Here is a 16,789-nt window from a genome sequence, read left to right as displayed (position 1 = left end):
CCCCAAAAGAGTAGATGGATTATTGGCTTAAAAATAGTTCCTGATGCTAATGGACCTTGACACTCGAGATTTACCGTTGTGTTTCTTACCTCGGCCTCCATGGGCTCATCTGAGTTCTCTTCCTCTGTGTCGAGCAGCTCCACCGTGAGCTGCACTTGTCCTCGGTTTCTCAAAAACATCACCTGAGAAAGCAACAGGATGGACAGTTTAAGACACTTTTCAAACAAAAAATAAGGACTTAACACAGAGGGAACACCAACGATCCCCTTTAAACCAGCACTCTGTGACAGTGGAGAGAAACAAGAAGGCTAAGGAGCGAAGAGAAAGTAAGGACAGAAAAGAACATCGTCAGAAAGAGATGGGCTGATCCGATATTTGGATTTCGGCTAAAAACTGGTAAGTAGTTGGACTCAGTGTAGTGACAACAGACCATAAGTCTATGATATTCTCTATCCAAGAGTAAGAAATAATTTAATGTGTCAGATTAAAAAAAATATCCTGAGGGCTCAGATTACAGGAAATACTGCAACATTTTACTCTTTTATTCCAGTTTTTAGATTTACTGAGCTTCAGATTTTTGAACACATTATAAACAGAGTGGAAATGGATGTGTTCAGTGGAAGTTTCCATCTCTCTTTCGTAACAAGTCAGTTTGCAGTCAAAGTAAACAGGATGAATGGGCTTTAGGTATTCACCTATAAAACCAGTTGTGTAATTTCTGTTTTTAACAAAATGGGATAAATATTTAATGTAAAGTGAAGCTTTAATGAAAGCGAAGCTGAAAGTAGGGCAAAAAGCAAATCTGCTCGCTGGTGACAGGTGGCTTTAGCAGCTTTAGTCAATGGAAGCAATAAGTGAGTGCAAATGGTGATCCTTACTCCCCATTACTGCAACCATCTTAGAGGGTAGGAACTGGTTGGTGATTCACACCCTCTTATGTACTCTCAATGAAAAAACCCTACTACAGAGAAGTCATGCTGATTGCACGTGTCTGTCACAAACCTGGCTGCTGTGTAAATCTCACAGTCTTTGCCAAAGGAAAGACTGAACGATACTGTTTGTGTTTTAAAATGTGGAGATCATTTATTGACAGTGAACGCACCCAAAACACACACATAAAAAAAAAAAAAAAGGGAACTCTCCAGTTAGTAAAAGTAGGACGTTCTTCACAGCAACAAATTAAGTTTGACATCTGGACTGTGCAGGAACCAGTCCTGCAGCCTTGTGGAAAATTACTTTTAAGTACCTCTTCTAAACTTTAAATGAGCTAATTTCCATATTTCCAAAGCTTTAGCAAAAGCAAAAATCTGCCATCATGCCATGGCTAGGTTTGAGAGCGAGCGGCAACTTTATTTACCTTAAAGCAGTTCTCGTCAGACATGAGCTGCTCGGCTTTCCGCTGATAGATCGTCTCTGCGGAGCTCCTGGAGGACTGTGTGGACAAGCTTCCTCCAGTGGCTCCGCTGGCGCTCTCTGCCAGGTAGAGGTCTGTTACCTGGACGCAGATCTCATCACTCACAATGTGCTGGAGCTGAAGGAAAGACAGTTAGTGACTGGCTGGTAAACAACTACAGCAGCTCTTTCCTTGAGAAAACAAGCCAATACCTGCCGGACGATGCTTTGGATGAGCTTGTCCATCGTGAACGCGATGTAAGCGTGAATGGTGAACATTTCCCTCAGAGAGTCCTCGTACTGAGATGCTTCCATGTTGCCATCCAGCAAATTCCGAACCATCTCCAGGAAAGCAGAGTAGTAATCTTCCACCTCAATGTCCACTGGAGAGAAGAAATATTAAATAAAAACAGATCACTAAGTGGAACAGCATGAGGGGAAAAAACATTTCCACTTTTTGTTACAAAAACTACTGGTGAGTTTTTCTCAATCTACATGTTACTGACATTTTACTGTTCCTACAGTCACAGCACATTCGTTTAACAACTGATTTTAACATTTTACATGTTATATTTAAAGCTCTTCATGGCCTAGAGATATACTGGAAATGCAGTCCCTGCAACCAGAGCACAGCCTGCAGACTGTTTCCACCTCAAGCTAAAAGAAGGTGACCGAGAGATGCAGTCGTGGTCCGACTTGCCTGATAAACGGCAACTTGTTTCATCAGTATCTTCTCTCAAATCACTTTTAAAGACTTCACGTCAAACTCTTGATACGACACTTAGGTCTTGTCATGCGTCTTCCATTTTAAAACATTATGCCAAGTGTTCTAAGATTTTACTTTGTGTTTGAACTATTATGTTTTTGTTGAATCTGGTTTTATCGTGTGCGCTGCGTTTAAGCACTTTACGAAGATAGCATTGATAGGACCTTTACAAACAAATGTAACACAAAATCGTGGTATACTGTTACTCACTGGGCTCCTTCAGTCTTAGCTGGATGGCTGGATTGTCATTTTTCTCCTTCTTGAGCCCCAGGACTTCCCTCTCCCAGTCCCGCTCTCTGACCTCCTCTTCGATCTGCCGCTCCGCCTGCTCGTACAGCCGCAGCAGACGTGAGCAGAGTGTCTGGTGAAGCCGCAGGAAGACATACCAGTTGTTGTTGACGAGGAAGAGGTTGTAGGCATCGTCGCAGCCGCGCAGCTTCTGCGCTGCCGTGTTGCTGAACAGCAGCTTGGACTTTGAGGGACTCCCGCTGCCCGGGACACCGTTGTGCTTTTTAGAAGCTCCTTCCTCCAGTTCCATCTCCTCTTCCTCCTCCTCCTCCTCTACATCTGAAAGCTCGCCCCGCTGAGAAAACAGCATGTCAGGGATGAAGTGATAGATGATCTGTTTGATTTTGTATTTGTCCTCCTTCTGAATGCTGGTCTGCCGCTTCACATGGTGGATGATGAGGGCCGCTGCGTCCTCAAGGATTTGGCTGTCCTCGTAGGACAGTGTCAAGTGGGGACCTGTGACTGGAGTGGTGGTCTCCTCAGAGCCCTGCTCCTGACGCTGCAGAGCAAAAAAAACAAAACTTCAGTAACAAATTTTTTTTCTAAAGCAGTGTATAGTCAACCTTTATGCTTGCCAAGTGCTGAAAATGATCACAGAAAGAAAGAAAATGACCTCATCATAGATGCTTTCGATTTCATTGAGCAAGGACTTCGATCGAAGCACTTTGGTGTCATTTTGCTTGAAGTTAATGCCTTGATGGTCGAGAGACTTAAGGTAATACTTCTCGTTCTGCTCCCTCCAGATCTTGTTGAAGCCTCGCTGGGCTTCCCGCCACTCTTCCTCTTTTGTCTTTAACCTGTTTGAAAAGAAAAGTAATGTAAGAACTCCAAATCTGAATGACAATTTAAACAACAATCTGCATCTTTCAGCGCATGACACAGAGGGAGGTGCCAGATCATTCTGTTTCTCTTAATCCATTTTTGGATTAACCACTCCAACATGATATTTGTGCTCCCTTCCTTGTGTGGATTACTGTGTTTATAAATTGTGGGCCAACTCACAGAATGGATTCATGTTATTTTAATCTTCTAACCTCCACAGAGACAAAGCAACTGTGAGTTAAAGACATACAGTAAATGATTCGGCCCTTGATTCAAGCTGTACCTTTTCAAAACGATGGGGACAGAAACAGCAGGGTTTTTCTTCAAGCCGTCAATGATGTCGGGCGCTTTGTCTCCGTATATCCTCTGGATGGCCTTGCGGTGAATGACCTCTGAGGAGCCACCCAGCATGTTGTCCAAGCGGAACTTGGCCTGTTCCTCCGCGGACATGCGGGACAACTTCCGCTGCACCGTCTCCAAGACTCTGATGGTAGCCAGATTGGTCTCTAATACAACATCCAGCTGTTTGAGGACAAGAGATTTTTTCAGTATAGCCAGTCAGTCATTATTCCAATTTAACTTCAAAATTGGAAAATTTCTGGAAAGGCAAAATAGCATCTACCACAATGTTTTTCCCCCTTGAAGGATATCGTCTTTTTGTTGTCATCATTAACACAAGTTACACGTATTAGCTCACCTCAAAACGTTCATCTTCACACCTGTAGATGTGCTCCTCATACTGAGTCTTCTTGGAGCTGACAAAAGTGGAGTCTTCAGACCAAGAGGGGAAGGAGACCCAAGTGTCGTTTAAGACCTGGACACAGCAGGAAAAAAACAAATTAATACAGATGTCAACTCAAACTACATTCATGAGGATGAGGTTGACTGTTAGCGTTAAGCAAAAACGGATCCAACAAACTACAAAAATATGAAATTAACTTTTTTTATACAATCTTCCAATATCACTCTATAAAGTATTAAAAAGATTTTTTTCTTATTTTCTGACAGCGTTGCATATTATATTCATATACGTTATATCAACCAAGGAAAGAATTTTCAGCTCATGTACAAGTTATCCCTGTGAGCCTAAAGGCTAAACTCAATGAGAGCAGAGAAGCTAAATAAGGGCTTTAATGCACACAGCTCAGGCTGTGAGTACAGAAGCCCCTCCCCTTCCTACTGTACAAATCCTGTTTGCAAGTGTGAACCAATCAACCAGGAAGAAATGACAAGCGAGTTTCAACAGCTACTTTCAGAAATGATAAACAAGATAAATCTAAATCAAAGCAGAAAAAGGACAACTGCTGTTAAAGAACAACACAGTAGCTTTATGAGCGCCTGGATGTCCACTCCTCTCTCACCTCTTTACAAAGTGGAGTTCTGCCTGTACACTTGGGCTGCTGGTAGCTTTTAGGCAGGGCTCTGTAACTGGAGCCTAGTCTCTTACAGGAAGCATAATCAATCTCCATGGCGATGCCCTCGGTAGCCCGCTCCTTGGGGTATGTTTCAATGTGGGACATTTCACGATACCCCAGGAAGTTTTTGAACCAGTTGAATAGCTCAGGGAATTTTCTGTTTAACAGAAAGATATATAAAAAAAACAAAAAAAAACAAAACACAACCAAAAAATAAAATAAATAAATCTATCAAATTTACTGCAAAAGTTATATTTTACGTGATCCGAGTTACTCACCCTAAAAACGGCAGCACCAGCTGCACCAGTTCAGCTCTGGAAATCACCTCCTGGTTAAAGATGACCAGACATCGCAAGAAGTTGTCGTAGGCCTCTGCACTTCGCAAGGCTTTGCGCACCTAAAATATAAAAATCTGCTGAAGTCTTGTGGCATAAGTCAAGTTTTTGAGAACAACAAGAACCACCAACACAAAGCCTGTGCTCTTCGGATAAACTAGCAAATAAAGTTAAGTTGCTCTGTGATTATGTTAAACATTGTTTGGACAGAGGAGTGCAGAGGGGGGATAGTGTATATATTGGAACAAAGGCTGGAGAATATGGAGCTAACATGCAGGAGGAAAAGAGGAAGAATATAGAGAAGAATCATGGATGTAGTGAAGGAGGACATGCAGTGGGTTCGTGTGACAAAAGAGGAAGCTAGGGACAGGGTGGGATGGAGGAAGACGATCCACTTTTTAATTCCCCTTTCCTCTTATTCAAACTAAAAAACAAAATACAAACTCACCTTCTCAAAGAACAGAGATTCTGTGCCGACTCCATGCTTGCTGGCCTCTGCCACTGAGGAATCCTTCAAGTTCAGTAACTTCGGCTTCTTCTGCAGCATTCCCAAAACGACATTCAAGACACAGGTTCAATAATTTAAAAACCAAAACTTTCAAACACTTCACATAAAGCAGGAACTCCAGCAACACTTGAGGGAAGATGAACAACGCATTTTGGCTTGTGGCCTTTATCGGGGTTATCAGGGTCCCTGATGACCCCGATAAAGGCCACAAGCCAAAATGCGTTGTTCATCTTCCCTCAAGTGTTGCTGGAGTTCCTGCTTTGTGAATTCTTTCATCCTCTCCATGCACCTTGGAAGCAGGTGAAGTTGTGCTAGAAAATTTTTGCTGCGAAACACTTCACATAAAACATGGAAATAAAACCAAATTGGACTTAGCAGTATGAGACTGCATGTACCTTGATAGGGGGCGTGGCCCCAGGCGTGGGATGGCGACGGATCTGGCAGCCGTTCTGATTGGGCCTCTGCTTGTTGTTGAGCTGAAGCTTTTTGGCAGTGCCACCGTGGTCGTTTCGTACAGACTCGGCCTTCTCAGCAGTGGTCTTATTTAATAGCTACGACGAATACAAAAACACAGATTAAGACACGAGCGCATCAACATGACAGATCACAGACTACGGGGGGAACATTATTCTGAGAGGCTGATTTTAATGAATAAACTTTACCTTTGTGTTTAAGGTGTCTCTAATAAATCTGAACTCATGAGTAGAATACGGTACATTAAATACATGGATTTTCTCACCACTGAACTGTTGGCATCAGGGAGAAACTGCCCAAACTCAGAGAGTAGATCCTCCTGATTCTTGAAGAGCCTGGCCACCTGAGCATAAACCTCCTGTTCAGTCAGAGCTGGTGTGTAGTTTCCTCCAGCCTCCTTGGCATTACGCTGCTCCTTCTGTGGGTGGAGGAACACAAACAAATTGAGTGATTAAAAGTCGCTCTACTGGGCTTTTTAAATATTTTTCCTGTCATATATCTCATTACATGAATTGTGGCCGCTTCTGTGTAGTCCATAGTAGAAGCCAGGCTAAATGACCAAGAGCAGCACTAACAAAAAACAGTAGCTTTTCCATACATTTTGACACTGCATGCAGGAACAGTACAGGGCTACAGCAAAAACAGCTGGAAATCAGCATAAAAGGTCCTCTTTAAAAGCTCATTTTAATGTAAATTCAAAATTTAAGCTCAGAAACGCTTTAGAACTTCACTCTGGCTTTCATTTTGAGACACTGGCCTGGTAAGTATGGAGGATCTCCAGGAAGGCTTTGTAAATGTCGGGCTGGCCCTGGAAGCGGTTTTTGATCTTGTTGACGTAGTTGATGGCATGGTTGAATTCCACTGGCTGGTTGTTCTGCATGGGTGGGCCGGTGGGGGTCCCGCTGAGTGGTGGGTGGAGCTGCATAGGTGGCGAGCGGGGAGAGGTGTAGGCAGGGATGGACGGATTGCTCTGGCTGCTTGGTGTTAACGCCTGGGGCTGAGGAGGCTGAAACAGGAAAGATTTTAAGTGTACTGAAACACATGCTTCACAGTAAAAAAAAAAAAAAAAAAAAGTTTCTACTCCACCACATTTTATTCTCACCTTGCTGGTCTTGGCAGGCGTGGGCTGTGTTAGAAGGGGCGGAGCAGTGGTGGTTGCAGATGAGGGAAGCGGAGGCTGAGGTTGGGGAGCAGCTCCCGATATGGGGATGTTCTGGACTGAAATGCCATGTGGGGTGATGTGGTGGATCTGACCCGGTGTCGTCACATTGACTAAGTCGTTGGTCTGGACCTCGATCTTGTAGCCCGGAGGCAAGAAAGTGTTGAAGCCCATGATGAGGTCAGGGTGACCTTTGAAGAGTTGTGACACTCTGCTGATCACTCCGGGAGTGTCAATACTGGAAACGCAAAAGCAGAAAGGATTTGAAAATTCAGTTATACCTGGGGAGACATCTCGAGTACATTTAAAACCTGGTAACATCTCAGGCATCAAGAGCAGTGTGTACTCTTAGGACTTTAAATTAAACCATATAAATGCATCTCTGTAGGTGCTAACTGTACAAGACTTGTTGCTTGTGAAAAAAATGCCAGCTCGTTTTATGGAGAAGGGGGAAAAAGTAAAATAAACGACTGGTCAAAAACGTTTAATGTCTAGGTCCACGTTAGTACCACGAATCATTTCGTCTACACAACATTTCATTGTTGTTGTTTACTTCGCTACGCGGCGGCCGCAGCAGCTAGCGAAAGTGCCAACCTAGCATGAAACAAGCTAACTCGAACAAAACTAAGCTATCCTAAGCTAAGCTAAGCTACGCTAAGCAGCAGACTCGGAGGTGCTTCACCCCTGAAATACCTTCTGTTTGTATGTTTGCAAAAGTGTTTGTTGCTTTTCTTCTACTTAACTGCAAACCGTGTCCAAACTCAAGTGACATGACTGAAAAGATCCGCTGACGCTTATTCTAGCTCGCTCAGGAACTTTCCCTCTCAATTTGTTCGCTCAGAGACGCAGTTTAGAAGCGAGAATGTCGCTGCTGTGGTTTAACACGTGTCGCGAAGCTTTTTATTGCAATTGTGCTAAATTAAGGCGCAGTCCTCAGCTCGTTAAAACGTATTATAATAACTTCACTCCAGTGCGACCGTCCGTGAGGTTATTGGATTCAGTATGGAGCCGCTACCATTCACGATGAACCGAAAAAAACTCATGTAAATAAATTAGATAAATAACCCCAATACCTTTTCCCCACTGTATTTAACTGCTCACTTTAATTGTACGCTAATACGATTCAAGAAAAAAAACATGCATTATAACTTTCCTGCCATTGAATATTTATTTATTCGTCTGCTCCTGTAGGTAACGCGATCAAATTTTAAATTTGCTCTAGAAAGTCGGTCAACCTTTAAGGGATCAATCTTTAATCAAAACCGTGGCCTCACCTTTGGGATTTGAACTCTTTCATTATGTCTAAAAAGTCGTTGTAGACCTGTGGCTGGTTGCCAAACTGCAGCTTCACTTGATCCAAGTAAGACAAAGCGTCTTCCACCTTAGGGAGAGCAAGAGAGAGAGAGGAAAGCCAGCTTTATGTGCCATGATTTTTTTTTTCCAAAACACTGGTACCTGCATCAGCTATAAACTGAACTGAATTTCACAACTGATGTGTGATCTGCCTAAAAAGGGCAGATTTTCTCTACTACCACACATTTTAAATGTTTCAGTCTAAGGCATAATGAACCATCACTATGAATGGATCTTATTTGTTTTTACAATCATGGTGCAAATTTAAATAAAAGCTACCAAAAAACAACAAACTAAAAAGCAAATGACTTAAAAATAAACTAATTTCCAGAGAAGTTCTAATAATGTAGCTTTGTTAATTTCCCCAAACCTCTTTAGCATTTTAGTAAAATTAGATTTACAGACCTTGAGTCTCTGGAACTGCTGCTGGCCCTGTGCAGAGGCCTGAGGAGCAACTGTATGGGTGTGCCCTGACATCACCGAGGGCCCGTGGGACTGCACTGCCGGGCTGTGGTGGTGGGAGCCCCCATGGACAGCTGGGCTTGGAGTGTGCCCATGCCCGCCACTGTTCTGGGCCACTGTGGGAACCTGGGAAATCAGAGAGGTTTTATTAAAAGTACAGCAAATAGTACCATGTGAAAGTGCCACATAGTCCTGAGTTTTATTTAGGTAGTGCCAAATCACAACAACAGTCCCCTCAAGGTGATATAAACTGAGACACATAGACAGAATGTGCACAGCTGACAGGTGGGGAAGCCTGGAGCATGAGTTGTGAGTGCTTAGTAAAGAAAAGTTGCTATGTCCTCACTAAATGATAACTCCTCAAACAAAACGATCAAATAAATCTTGAGCGGGCCAACGCGGTGTACCTGATATCCTTGTGGGACGGAGTACTGGACGCCTGCTGTGGGCTGCATGTTGTCAGACACGGCCTCGTACACAGCCGGAGCTGGAGCAGGGGCCAGGACACGATGCTGGAAAGCCTCCGCGTTGCCACCGAGGCGCCGCTGCGGGGACGCAAAAACCGTTTCCGGATCCTCCCCACGCCGCTTCATTATGTACGCATACTCGGGAGAGCTGCGAGATCTGTAAATACACAGCAACATATGGAGCCCATTTTCTCAGACCTCTGAGAAGTTATCTGAATCGATTACATCACACTAACAATTTCATTCAAGAATTTGTGGGAATATATATTTTTTTGCTTGTACTGTGAATTTATAGACACACAAACACACACACAGTGAACCACTTTTCTTGTTTGGCTGTGGCAGAAAATGATTGCATAACCATCTTCACAGTACGCAGATTTATTGAAACGTCTGATGCTTTCAGCACCAAAAAGAAGCCTCTACGTTTATCAAGGTCAATAAAATGTGACTATATTGATTCATTAACATGTGATTTGACTACTTTGACAGCATTTTTTTCTCATTAGAAACTATATCCAAATTTTATGTATGAATATGGAGCTTCATGAACAGCTGTTCGGCCATGTGCATGTTTGGAGAATTCAAGAAAAGCTGGCAGGCAAAGGTGAACTACACACAGGATACAGCACCTGGGAGTCTTGAGTCCCCACTTCTTCTTTCTTTTTTCTTTTTCTTTTGGGGGGGGGGGGGGGGGGGGGGTGTCTTTTTGTTGTTTTGCATTGTGCACTTCTGCACCAGTGTTATCTGTACCCTCCCTCTTGCCCGCCACAGCAAGAATGCCACAAAGTTACGTTTGCTCCAAAAGTTCCCATGTGAGGACGGGGCACATATTTTGTATTTAGTGAATTTTCTATTTTGATTTTATTATGTGTGGGGGAAGCCTGGTTGCTGTGTATGAATTTCCTTCTGATTAATAAGTTTTTTTTTCTTAAGTTAGTTTTACAAATATTCCTGTCCATATTTAAATTAAAAACAGAACACATTTTAGTCAGTATTTTTCAAAGGGAAGAAGACAACTGTACAGGAGTATGGTAAAAATGAAAAAATGGTGTTTACCACTCCAGCAGTGCACATAAAAAACTGGCTAAAACAAGGACTTGAATCACAAATAATGTAGCTGATGAAGCTACAAAATGTGTGTACCATAATAATTTAATCATGGGTAATTCACTACTTTCCAATACTGCTCCGTGTACTTGCACTTTATTTAAGTACTTGCATGTTTTGCTGCTTTCAGCTTCTACTTTAGTGTATTTTGGATGGAAATAATAAACTTTAATTTTCGTCAGAGTTCTAGTTTCTTATTATTTTGCAGTTTTCAAATGTATACATAATATACACAGGTAGTATTAGCTATAATAATACGGCAGTATACAGGCAATTAAATCAACTGCTACATTAAAGTAATAGCCACGTTAATGAATCGATGAACATGATTTAATTATACCCCCCCCCCCCCCCTCCCTCAGCTACAGGCAGGCGTTACCGATACACGTTTGGTTGAGCCAAAGTGTATTGTGTATTTTTCTGTTATTTCTGGCTACGCCGCTGACAAAAATACCGGTTAAAATATTTCTACGACAACTTGTGGCTTGTCGCGGATCCCCTGTGCCTTGTCTTATCTGTCCCGTGTCTCTACGTGATACATGGATGACAACGTTAGCATGAACTGAATGTACGACTCGCGCTCCGAGCAGCCAATGAGACACACAGCCTACGTCACCGACAAACAGGTGCTGTGGGAACGTGGAAGTCGGTCTGCCATTCACAACTTCCTCAAGACGACGGCAACTCTCGGGCACTCGAAGGAATGGCGTACTTAAAAAAAAGATAAAAGCGATAAAGTCAGGCAGCTAATAAAATTCTACACGCGTGTGTCGAGCAAAAGTAACACAATGATAAACTCGAGTGCTCGTGCGCTGCTGCTTCTGACGCTTCCTCTCTGCTCCCACCAGCAGCTGAGTTCCACCGTGCCAGCAAACGAGTCGTTCCGCACGGCCAAAGAAAGTCAGCCTGTGGTATTTACAGACAGAAGCGCAGTGTAGTAACGTTACAGTCCTCCAATATGAAAACGCGGTTGTGTCTATTACACGGTAACAGCCCCACAACCGCGGTTCTCCCGTCCCGTTTACAGGCCTTTACAAGCAGCGACCTCGAGTTACGCTTTCCCCACGCCCGCCATTTAGAGCGTGGCGCAGGAGTTCAGCGCGTTTACACTCCATTTTCCAGCAGGTAAGAGCCAAGAGCAACTCGTACGCAAGGCACCCTGCTGAACGGTCAGGCTAAAATAAATGTATACTGTTTATTTTAATTAACTTTGCTGGGAACTTGTTCTGTCGACGGGAGTTGTTTGCTGTCTGCTAGCAGCTAGCTAATGTAAACAACATGAGTAGCCTGACACCGATCGCTGTCCGGGGCTAGGAGAGGGAAGCACATGCAGCTAAGCCATTAGCGATCTGGTGGGCTCTCGCTGAAACGGCGAATATTTGCTATTGATTTGCCACACTGATGGATTTAGATCAACTTATGAGTGAACGGCATACAAAGAAGCATCGATCATCTACGTGATCTTCTTAAAACGTCTTCTGACCGGAGGGAGTTAGCTTGCCAACACTAGCTTGCTGAATGAACTCACCCCTCTCTCCCAAATAGCAAGCAGAAGTTCGGTGATGATGGTACGATAATCCGTTCGCTCGTGGTGAAAGGCTACACCACTGACTGGAGAAGACAGAAACTCAGTGTATCTGCAAAAAGCAATTAATCGATGGCGTATTACTTGAAATAAACAATTCAAGCTACAAAGTGAGAATCTCCCCTACAAACGAAAACAATCTCCGTTCGGTTAGCTGGGGTGGGCGGGGTTTTCACCCTGGAGTGAAAAGCGGTCCTCCTTTTAGGAGCTATTGGTCAGTCTGTTCGAAGAACCCGGACAAGGGCGGGGCGACCTATTCGGTTGTGAAATTGAACAGTCAATCAAAGATTTCTCGAGCAGTTACCAAGCACACCCTTTTGACTTGAAGCGCGATAATGCCAGCACAGAGCGGAGAGGCTCAGCTGCAGTATAAATGGGGAAAGCATAATAGCACCATGTTTAGAGACGAACGTAGAAAGCACAGCCTGTCCATTATTAAGGTATAACACGGTCACGGAGGTGTTAGATAAGGCGCCACATGAGTTTTATCAAGAGGAATAAGCATGTTACTGACCAGGGAAAAGTTTAAAGAGCATTTGAGAGTTTTTTCTCTTGCTTTGAAGATGAATTTGAACATTAATATACAGACGGCAGTTACTGGGTTTTAAATAGCATCCACTGGTGATGTCAAACATAAGACGTGGAGGCCAGAATTGGCCCAGCCAAGACTCCAATCCTGCCCACTGGCCAGCTTTGAGAAGGAATACATAGATTTTGAACTTTTAACTGTATTTTCATAAGTTTTACAGGTTTTCCAACTATGCCCCTCAACCCCAGTTCCATTACTACTAAGCTAAAGTAATTAAATAATAGATAAACAGTTATATTACAGAAAAGTTCCAGTTTCTCCACTATGTACTATAACAATTCTGTGTTTTGTTTTGTTTTTTGGATTCTGTTACATTGAGTCCATGGGGGTACAAGTACATTTTCTGTGAATTCATGAAAACATATTTTATAATTACAGGACAGTCTGGTCAATGAATTGGCAGAACCTTTTCTGTATTTTATGTAAAAAAAATGTTTTTACTCATCCCACCCACTTATGATCAAAGTATGTTGTCTTCAGTGTAAAATGTGATTGACACCAGTGGTTTAAATTGTAAGTCTTGGTCTTTTAACCTCAACAATCAACAACAGCAACACATCCACATATATTCCATGTTGTTTACTGCACAACTGATGGATGTTCAATAAATAATAACTACTTAATAAATAAAGGACAAGTGTGATTATTGATATTTCTTTGTTTTTTGACTCAATGGATATAGTAACAGAATGATTGGGGCTCTATGGTATGGCTCTTCTAAGATGAAGTTTAGTTCACAGCACACACTGGGCATCAGCATCACATCATACCACATTGCAGCTTTTCTACATGCAAGATAGTCTGCAGAATTTTAATGTAAAATATAATGCTTAGATGCAGGGTTCCTTTGGCGGTATTGTGTAAGAGTAGATTCACAGTTCAACTTCCCACAAAAAATGTTTCAAGGAGTTGTTTTACAAAAAAAAAAAGTTAGGACTTTTCTGCTGCAGTGGCTGCTATTGTCCAGGACCTATGCATTTAAAATGCTGTGATGGTTGGAGCTATAATATAAACATAAATAAATAAATATTTGGAATTTTCGGTCTTTTTGGTTTCTATTTTAAATTAGTTTTTGCATCTATGTATTAATTCTTTTTGTCTGCCCTGCTGTTTGCAATACTGCATTTTCCCTATTAACGTTCATTAAGTAATCTATCCATCCACCCAACCAATAGATCTCGAAAAACAATTAACTACTTCCTGGAGTTTTGCAGCACGTGACTTTTGTGGGCGGGCTGTACCGTTAAGGCTTGTGTCCCTCCCACAGTAAGGGGGCGGGGAAGTGGGAGGCACTGCAGCCAATCGCTGCACGGATCCCGCATTACAAATCCCCTAAAAAGGTGGAACTTCCGAAATAAACCCTCGCCCACGACAGGCGGAGCTGCAACAGCAGCCCGGGATTCCTCCCTCCAGCCCAGGCAGAGGATTCAGCTGCGACCGTCGGCTGCAGCACACACATACACACGCACAGCTTCACTATCCCGAGTTGGTTCCCCCCCGTTATAATTACACCCATCTCCACGAACGCTCCAAACCGAACAAAAAGCGTAACATTAATTAAAGTGCTCCCCTTTAAGTTCCCATCTGGATGAAACGCGGAGACAGCCCCAGCACCGAGGCGCACAGCTAGTAGGACCAGCCAGCCCGTCTGCACCGCGCACTCGCTCGGTCGACGCTGGCTGCGGAGTCCACAAACAAAAGGGTTCGCGGCACTAAAACACTCACTCACTCGCGGTTTGTTTTACGTGAGTACCGGTGGACTGGGAGATTCAGTGGGGCCTCGGCGGCCAGCACGGCGGCTTTTGCGGACAGAAAGAGCCGATCCGGTCGTCCTTACTAAACAATGCCAAAGTCAAACGAAACGAGAACTACGGCGGAGCTGTGTGGCAATACCGGAGCCACGCCATTCTCCGCTTCCCCCCCACCCACCCCCTCTCCCGCAGACAGGACCACCGCGCGTATTGCAGCTCTCTTTGTTTACTTCACTAGTCGGGAGTAAAAATGTCTAACCTGTCTCACCACAACAACTACACCCCCTCCCCTCCTTCCCCCTGCCGATCCATTACACGCTCACACAACGCTGCAGACAAAAATGCTTCGACTCGCAGACAGAGGGGATGCCTCAGATGGTGTCCACACAGCCCCGGGAGGCTGTTTACTGGCCGACATAATGCCATCCCGCACATTTAAGCAGCCAACACCTTAAGAAGCTGGCTATTCTGCTGCCGTTTACTCGCGAAACAAGAGCCTCGCAATTCATTTACGCGCACAAAATAATAAGAATGTTAAAAAAAAGCCACCACTGACACCAGACCGCCCTCAGATCCTTCGCAACAATCACACGCATCGTAACGCAGCGACACTCTTGATATTATTTAGTTTAAGCAGCCGTTACATACCCAGTAAAAAGACTCCTTACTCCGGATTCGTGTTTGTAACAAAATAGTTGGACACGCCCCCTCTCCACTGGCATTGGCGCAAACTGGAAGACACGTCACTCTGCGTTTGAATATGACCCGCTAAAAACCGAGGCAGCATCGCAGGGAAACAGCCTCCTCTCCACCACGCGCAAAACCTGCAGTTCCGATACTGGTGGAGGATTACCGAGGGCGGCGGTGGGGGTGTCAAGTTCATTTTACACCGCGGGCCACACGAAGCTCTACCAGTGAAAGTCGGCTTTCTGTCAGTGTGAAGAACTGGACTTAATCACGGAGATATTTGAAGGAAGGAGAAAGAAATGCAGTGTCAACAATTCTCCTCTGGATTTCTGTATGATAAAGAAATGCTGCTTAAACTGTAAGAAATCAATGTGTGAAATTACTGAAAAGTTCTGTAATTGAGCTCATTGCGCAGACTGTTCTGTAATTATAGAGGAAAAAAAATTTGTTTTTGTTTTAATACTGTCTACAATCACAATGCCTTAGTAGACAGTGAAAACAGCAACCTTCCTCTTATTTAATAGTCTATAGCTATATAGTTATTTCTGCACTTTGTAAGCCCCGTATCAATGCTATATAAAGGAAGAGATCATATTGTCTCTACGATTGTATTTGTGGCGAGAAGCTACTTTTTTTTAAGCTATGTTTGCTATTAGTTATTACCAATAAATGCGCAGGGAGAAAATCTGGGTCACTCTGAGGGATCGTTGCTATTTTTGGATAAAAAAAAAAAAGTGTTCAATTGGGTAAAGATTTGGTCACTGCTTAATGATTTTTCATATAGACTTAATAGCCATTCTTTTTAGATACTTGTTCAGAATCTGGTAAATCTCTTTATCAGCGATAGGGGCAGCTCAATGCGTTTAGACATGGTCAAGTTCAAACTGACATAATGGGGAAGAGAAGTGATCTAGGAGACTTTGGACGTGTCATGGATGGACTGGTCCCAGTATTTTAGAAACTGTGGATCTTCTGGGATTTTCTCCATACACATACTAGCAAAGTGTAACTTTATGAGCTTCTTCAATAATGTATTCAGATACTTGACTTGCTTTAAAAAAATAAAATAATTAAGAGTGCTTTTTGAAGCTTCTGATAAATTACAACCGAACTTAAATATCAGTTTGCTCAAGCTTGTGCGATTTGTTGCTCACAATGCAGAGGTCTCAAAAACTCGTGTCAAATGATACATTTGGTATCAGAGGATTATACCATTGATTTATTACAGCAAAAATGCAGCTGGTGGTTCGAGGCTCATCACTCTCTACAAATATGAAACCAGAGAAGTTGGGTAGTGATGGAAAAAAAAAAAATCCCCAGCGCTTATAGGTGGATACAGGCATGGTGAAGAGGTTGAAACAACTTAAGCAGACCAAGAGATTGGAAGAGTTTTGGTGTGAATTGAGGAGAGTGAGGCATGCTGCTGTGCATGATGCAATGCAGGTTGAGTTTTCTGCTTAAACTAGCCTGCAGGTTTTGCTCCAGTTAATGTACAGCAATAACGTTTTTCCTCAAGAAGCTGAGCGCAGTGAACAGGAACCAAGTCAATAAAGTTGCCTTATGGGTTTGACAACAGCAGCATACCATTAAATCTGCTCCGTTGTGCAGCTTTCAAATCGTTATTTA

At 43.2% G+C, this 16,789-nt stretch overlaps 1 protein-coding gene across 2 annotated transcripts in view; it reads right to left on the bottom strand.

Annotated features, from left to right (window-relative positions):
- sin3aa (SIN3 transcription regulator family member Aa) overlaps positions 1-15,175 on the bottom strand; it is a 16,736-nt gene extending 1,561 nt beyond the window's left edge. The window contains exons 1-18 of one of the 2 annotated variants that reach the window (XM_005731421.1): positions 15,125-15,175; positions 9,382-9,598; positions 8,918-9,100; positions 8,434-8,540; positions 7,103-7,397; positions 6,758-7,006; positions 6,266-6,418; positions 5,922-6,077; positions 5,467-5,556; positions 4,962-5,080; positions 4,630-4,840; positions 3,966-4,082; positions 3,552-3,790; positions 3,060-3,243; positions 2,369-2,945; positions 1,606-1,775; positions 1,358-1,531; positions 90-182 (exon numbers count right to left, since the gene is read on the bottom strand). In XM_005731421.1, coding sequence (XP_005731478.1) covers positions 90-182; positions 1,358-1,531; positions 1,606-1,775; positions 2,369-2,945; positions 3,060-3,243; positions 3,552-3,790; positions 3,966-4,082; positions 4,630-4,840; positions 4,962-5,080; positions 5,467-5,556; positions 5,922-6,077; positions 6,266-6,418; positions 6,758-7,006; positions 7,103-7,397; positions 8,434-8,540; positions 8,918-9,100; positions 9,382-9,567 — 3,303 coding nt within the window. In that variant the 5' untranslated portion in view covers positions 9,568-9,598; positions 15,125-15,175. Of the gene's footprint in view, positions 1-89; positions 183-1,357; positions 1,532-1,605; positions 1,776-2,368; positions 2,946-3,059; positions 3,244-3,551; positions 3,791-3,965; positions 4,083-4,629; positions 4,841-4,961; positions 5,081-5,466; positions 5,557-5,921; positions 6,078-6,265; positions 6,419-6,757; positions 7,007-7,102; positions 7,398-8,433; positions 8,541-8,917; positions 9,101-9,381; positions 9,599-12,079; positions 12,671-15,124 lie in introns of those variants that run through there. The other variant, XM_013910423.1, reaches the window with a different exon arrangement.
- Between the last annotated feature and the right edge of the window lie 1,614 nt (positions 15,176-16,789).

The sequence above is a fragment of the Pundamilia nyererei genome, unplaced genomic scaffold, assembly GCF_000239375.1.
Source record: "Pundamilia nyererei isolate P.nyererei 1_Seehausen unplaced genomic scaffold, PunNye1.0 scaffold00043, whole genome shotgun sequence".
Classification (NCBI taxonomy): Eukaryota; Metazoa; Chordata; class Actinopteri; order Cichliformes; family Cichlidae; genus Pundamilia; species Pundamilia nyererei.
The sequence above is the reverse complement of the archived record's forward strand: the minus strand, read 5'-3'. Positions and strand labels throughout refer to the sequence as shown.